General features: G+C 47.2%; 1 protein-coding gene across 1 annotated transcript in view; it reads right to left on the bottom strand.

Annotated features, from left to right (window-relative positions):
• Positions 1 to 1,130: 1,130 nt before the first annotated feature.
• Positions 1,131 to 6,513, bottom strand: part of SLC12A8 (solute carrier family 12 member 8) — a 58,399-nt gene continuing 53,016 nt past the window's right edge. Inside the window, exons 12-13 of the mRNA XM_085310209.1 lie at positions 5,150 to 5,210; positions 1,131 to 2,594 (exon numbers count right to left, since the gene is read on the bottom strand). Coding sequence (XP_085166335.1) covers positions 2,432 to 2,594; positions 5,150 to 5,210 — 224 coding nt within the window. The 3' untranslated portion in view covers positions 1,131 to 2,431. The remainder of the gene's footprint in view (positions 2,595 to 5,149; positions 5,211 to 6,513) is intronic.

Below are 6,513 nucleotides of genomic sequence, written 5' to 3'. Positions count from 1 at the left end.
TTTCAAGACGGGAAGTGAATTGTTTAGGACCTAACAAAGAAAAAGTTAACCCAGGAATTTCTACCCATTAATCACTGCATGCTGAGCTCTGGGGTTTTCTTTTGTTTAAGCTCTTTGKTACAGAGAAATGCAGGGCTGGGCAAGTCCATACTACAGGAGGGAATGCACTACACAATATTTAGATGTAACAGTGCTCTAAGCAATACCAAATTTTGCAGTAGTGTAATTACAGTTGTGTAGCAAACTGCAAAAGGCAACAATTCATCATGAGGCAGCTCGTCAGAGAGCCAGATCAGCACCGAAGAAAGTTTGCAGCTTGCCCAATTGCATTAACTGCAAAGGCCACMGCTGAGTTAATTTAATCTTAATAGCTGACAATAAAAATTGACCCTCATCAGGTGATCTTGCCATGCTTTGAATAGATAACAGCAAAGTACCAGTAAAATTCCTCAGGTTAGTCTTCACAGAAGAACCTGTACGTGCTCATAATTTTCTTCATCATGCCCCAGGACAGACATTCGCAAGTCCCATGCCTTGTTATYTACCTATTTTCTGAATTCGGCAGTGCAGAATCTGTGTTGACATTAAGAGCACAGCAAGGTACCTCCACCTGAGCACAGGTGTCTCCACTGGGTCAGAGTCCCAGGGAGCCCTGGGGAACTTCCAGTGCAGAGCCACATCCGAACAACAGATCCAAGCTCCTGGGAGCCAAGGCAGACGTACACAAAAGGAAACTCTCCTGAAAGGCACATTTCCATCGCAGAACAACTTGAGTTGACTCAGAGGCTGGCCACACAAATGTTACAACTTCCCTCTTGTGTCTATCAGGATTAATGCTTAAGACAAAGTTAAAAACATTTGTAAGTAAAAAACCTAAAGCCTAGAAAAATGAATATGCTTTCTGCAGTACACTTGGACTGCCACTGTGTTCATTTCAGCAGGAAAGATCAGTTGCTTCCCTCTTAAAGACAGCTAGGAAAACCAAACCCCAGCCAGGCCAAAATGCAAGACGAGACCCATCAGAGCCAGTAAGAGCCAAGGGCACTGAGTGCTGGGACACTCAACTGCCCAAATTCAAAGGCATCCAAAGAGCTGTCCTACAGCAAGCACGGAGAGGAATTTTTGGTTTCTCAAGCTTTTATTTCACAGAACAAGGAAGAAATAATATAAAGGCCAAAGTGTCCAGGGATTAAAGGAAATGAAAGGCAGTGATTCACTCCTCCTTTTACATATATACACRTATATTTGTACATATGTGTATAAATATGTATATAGGTATGTAAAGTGTCAGAACAGATTTGTGTGGCTGGGGCTCAGCACCAGTTTACCGTGTGCCCTGCACCCTGCGCCTTTGCTCCCACCCGCGGAGGTGCCCTTGGTGGCCAGCTCCCGGCCGACGCGGACGGAGGCAACTCTCCCCGCGTGAGCAGAAGTGACCCCGACACGGGCAGSCTCACCCCCGTTCCTTGGTCTGAGGTGCGAAACCCAGCAGTGCCCCAGGCTCAAGCTCACATGCTGCAGATCATCTCAGCAGAAGAAACAGCTCCTTGGGGGAGCCCAGCACAGGACGGGGCTTTAAGCAGGACCGATCACTTTTGAATCATCTGTCCTTTTAGCTGAGGGATGCTCTACTTGGGAACAGTTATGTTTCCATTTCCAGCTCTCATATCAGAAGGGATGTGGGAAAAGGGTATGAAAAGCTCCTAAGATACCACCTTACAGTTTCACAGTACAGAGGAGTTCATCATACGGCACTGCTGCCTTTCAACGGACAGGCTTGATTCCAGTTGCGACTACATTTCATGACTCTCTTGCACTTGCCACTGACTCCAGCCTTCTGTCTAATGCCTTAAAGTACTTTCTAAAACCTTGGTGATTGAAATGCTGAGGTAGAAAACGACTGTATTACGAGCAGGCAAATTCACGCCGAGAGGGGAGAAATGACTTGCCCCAGAAGGTCACATCCATCAGTGGCGAGGCTGAGCCCGAGCCCAGGTCCGGCAGTGCGGCCGCCACGGCTGCTGCTCTGCGACACAGAGCACGTTGCTGCCGTTCTCACCCAGAGGACACTTGAAATTGGGTGTTGTAAGCTTTTATGGCAGCAACAGAATTTAGAGCTCAATAGTGCTTATAATTGAATTCTTTAAAAGGATTAGAGTGTCCTCAATAACTCATCACTTCACTGGACCAGCCCTTTCATTTGCTTTTTTCTTCTTTGGGGTAAGATTTGAAATCTGGAAATGTTGCAGTCTGCACAAACAAACAAGCTAAACAGAAATCCACAAACAAGCCTCAAAAACATAAATAACCATTCATGCCCTTTCCACATATTCAAGTATTTTCCAAGGCACTGTGACAGTAGTTAGGCACTTAGAAATGCTTTTTGAAGTGACAGCTCGATTTTCTTCTCCCCCCACCTCCCCTTCCTTTACTAAAACTGATTCACAAACTCTGCTCTGCTGATAACGGAGGAACGGTGATAGCGGCCGCGGGTGGCAAAGTCTGCGTTCTCCTCCGTGAGCTGCGTGGTCTCCATGCCAACTGTTGCAAAGGATGGTGTCACCACAATGTGCTCCTCCAGAGGTGGCCTTCTCCTGAAAACAGAGGAGCACAGGAGCTCGCGTCACCCACTGTTTGCAGCAGCCACACTTTGAACTAGCAAAGGAAGCTCAACCAGGGGCATGATGAAAATAGGCAAAATTGTCCTCAGTGCCCTTGGAAGGCGCAGAGTTAAACAGAAAACATTTTTTCCTAGAAGGTGTGCAAAAAATATACCCCTCTCCACCCAACCAGACACTGGCAAATATACATTTTCTTAATGACTGTGCTTCCTCTTTGGAATTGTTCCATGTTATTTCAAGTGTAGTTGCACTTTATGGGGACAAGAAATAAAACACTGGCTACACCAAACGTTTTTCACATCCTGCAGGGAGAGAAGCATGAGCCATTGCTAATGATAAATATCCTTCTTACAGTTTCCTAAGCTCTGGTGTACATTTAAGTTTATTTATGTATTTATTTTGCAACCATATAGGCTGGAAACTTCACCTTTCTTTATTAAATGCAAACTGAGATTTTCCTGCAATCTTTCCATTCCAGTGGCTGATTATAAGAGATCCCTGCTGCACACCGGTAAATCAAAACTGCCAGAACTTACAGCACCAACACAGACCTCTCCGAGCACTTGGAGAGTGTCAGAAGTGTCAAGGATCCTTTGTGACTTCCCAGTTCTCCTGCACTCTAATGGGACTTCTCCTTTACCTCCAATTCATTGCTTCAATCATTCTTGCTTAGATTCTGAGAGAACAGATCTTGGGAAAGGTCTGCAAGTTACTCCCCTTCTTGTAGCACAGCAAGGGTGGGCTTCAAAAAAAACCCATACAACCCCCAAGCAGAGCTGAAATTGTCTTTATGCCAGCAGGAGCAGCAATCTTGGCATTAGGATAAGGCTACCCAGCTACCTGTCTACCTTGAGACTTCACTTTTGGACACGAGGCTCAGCCTCCATCCTGTCACCAGCTCCCCAATCCATCCTCCTTGGCAGAGCCTTTTCAAGTCAGCCACACTGATCGCAGGCACTAAGGACTGTACCAGTGTGTAAATGTGCCATGTAACCCCCCCCAGCCCCCCGCAGCACTGACAGGGCACAGAGGGATGTCCAAGARGAAAATTCTGCTCCATCATCAGACTCGCAGCCAGCTAAAATTGCAAGTAATGAATCTGCCCGTGCGCTGCAGTGGAAGCGGACGGACGAACGTGAGGAGCATGAACAGCCAGGCCTGACTCACCGTGCAGTGAGTAATTCTGGCAGTGCTTCCCGCACAGCCACGGGCGCCCTGCTCTCCGCCTCACCTCCTCACCCATGGCTTTGGCTCGCATTACGATCCCASCAGACACCGTGAAAAGGAAAAGAAAAAGGCAGGAAGGGTACATCTCCAAAAGAGAGATGTACAAAGCATAATGCACCTCCTCTATGCCCCCTCACTCCTTTTTTTAACCTGAGCTCTCATCCTGGTAATACAGGCAATAGACAAGGATGCAACTTTACTGCCGTAGCTATATGAACGAAACTACCCATGGCAGAGCAGATCTGCAACACTGGTGGCTTGTCAGGACAGGACAGCCTAAACACAGAGCAATACAACCGGTCAGGCAGAGACTCCATGGATGGCGTTGCAGGAGACCTGAGCTCTGCTGTGCCCCGGACCTGTTGTGAGGACCTCAGAGAGGTCTCGTCACCTCTGCTAGACCCACTGCTGCTTCCAAAGGCATGCACCTGTGTTACGGGGACCACGAGSAGAGGCACAGGCACATACCAATGGGCTTCAGCATCTGGAGGTTCCTTTTGTCACAAGAAGCCAACAAATCCACACACGTAACACACAGCAGCCCATGTTCTGCAGTCTTTGCTGTGGTGTTCCCCCATCGCAAGCAGAAAAGCAACTAACCAGCTTGGGAACCTCAAATCCCACTGCATTGTACAGGGGCAGARATGGTCCTATCTCTTCTGGGAAACCCAAACACAATGGAATTAATTATTAATAGGACCAAAATGAATTAACAAAGCCAGTTAATACCCTAACAAACAAAAACCCTGAGATATTCTGGGATGGAAAAGTCCATGACATTTGCTAATATAATCCTATACAAACTCAATACTGAATGACTTTTTCACTGAACACTTTATTGATTTTGTCCATATAGCGATTGCTGCCCCCCCCAATTTTCTCTCAAAACTAGCACAGCTGGTGCACGCATGCCTATTCTACCACTCCCACAGTAATTTGCTTTCAATGGAGGGTATGTGGAAGAGATAGTCTCCCATTCCTCATTTATTACCAGGTTTGCAAGCTCTGGACAGTAAGATAAAGCTTCAACCACTGGGACATTGTTAGCAGCCAGAGCACCAACAAACAAGGCAGGAGAGGCTCCAGCTCCCTCTCCCTGCTATGATTCGCCACGTAGACAGCTAACAGAAATAAACAGTTATTTTTGTCTTTAAATAAGAATAACTTTGAGTATCCGAGACGTGGTACATGGATTCCTTAAGGTAATAAACAAGTCMGCTCCCCCCAGCCTCTCTGTGACATTAGTGGGTCAAAGAAACAACGAACACTGCCTCGATCGCTGCCAAGTGCCTGGTACCCACCTGCACGAGGTGACCARCACCAACTTAATCCAGCTGAAGAAACTGAAATTAGCTGCTGCTCCTGCAGAGAAAAGACAGGAGAAGTCAGCAGGCTGCTAATTCTCTCATAATAGTGTTATGCCACTGAAGTTTTGCAAGAAATCTCAAACCAGCATGTTTGTTGTTAGTGTTCAGTACAAGAAAATTTTGTGATTGCGAGAATACTTCTGAAGTCTTCCCACACAGTGAGGTTTTTAAAAGATTGTTAAGAAAGTTCCCATGGAAAACAGACTGACAACTTATCAGAATACCAGTAAAACAGTGACCAAAGTAGATAAAAGTGGCAGCACTTTTTCTTCACTAGATCGCAAAGATTGCGATCACAAAGATGGTGATCGAACRTCACTTCCTCCAAGCTCGAGCGGTGCATCCCTACGAATAAGAAGTGCAGCAAAAGGGGCAGGAGACCTCCATGGGTGAGCAAGGAGCTCTTGGACAAATTCAGACAGAAGAAGAAAATACACAGAATGTGGAAGAGGGGACAGGCTGCTTGGGAGAATTACAGGATTGCAGTCAGAGTAGGTAGAGACGCTGTGAGGAAGGCTAAGGCCCAGCTGGAATTGAGTCTGGCAAGGGATGTTAAGGACAGTAGGAAGGGCTTCTTCAAATACATCAGCAGCAAGAGGAGGACTAGGGAAAATGTGGGCCCGCTACTGACTGAGGCGGGGGCCCTGGTGACAAGGGATACAGAGAAGGCAGAGTTACTGAATGCCACYTTTGCTTCAGTCTTYACTGCTAAGGGCAKCCCTCAGGAATCCTGCAGGCTGGACRTGAGGGAGAAAGTCTGGAGAAGGGAAGACTTTCCTTTGGTTGAGGAGGAAAGGATTAGAGACCTTCTGGGCAGGCTAGACATCCACAAATCCATGGKCCCAGATGGGATGCACCCACAGCTACTGAGGGAGCTGGCGGATGTTGTTGCCAGGCCGCTCTCCATCATCTTTGAAAGGTCCTGGAGAACTGGAGAGGTGCCTGAGGACTGGAAGAAAGCCAACGTCACTCCAGTCTTCAAGAAGGGCAAGAGGAAGGACCAAGGCAACTACAAGCTGGTCAGCCTCACCTCCATCCCTGGTAAGGTGATGGAACAGCTCATTCTGGATGTCATCTCCAGACATATGGAGGAGAAGAAGGTGATCAGGAGTAGCCAGCATGGATTCACCAAGGGGAAATCCTGCTGAACCAATCTGATAGCCTTCTCTGATGGAATGACTGGCTGGGTAGATGAGGGTAGAGCAGTGGACGTTGTGTACCTTGACTTCAGCAAGGCTTTTGACACTGTCTCCCATGGCATCCTCCTAGATAAGCTCTGGAAGTGTGGGTTAGATGAG

This window comes from Rhea americana, unplaced genomic scaffold, assembly GCF_003343005.1.
Source record: "Rhea americana isolate MKP2758 unplaced genomic scaffold, rheAme1 scaffold_313, whole genome shotgun sequence".
NCBI classification, from domain to species: Eukaryota; Metazoa; Chordata; class Aves; order Rheiformes; family Rheidae; genus Rhea; species Rhea americana.
This window is presented reverse-complemented; position numbering and strand designations above follow the sequence as displayed.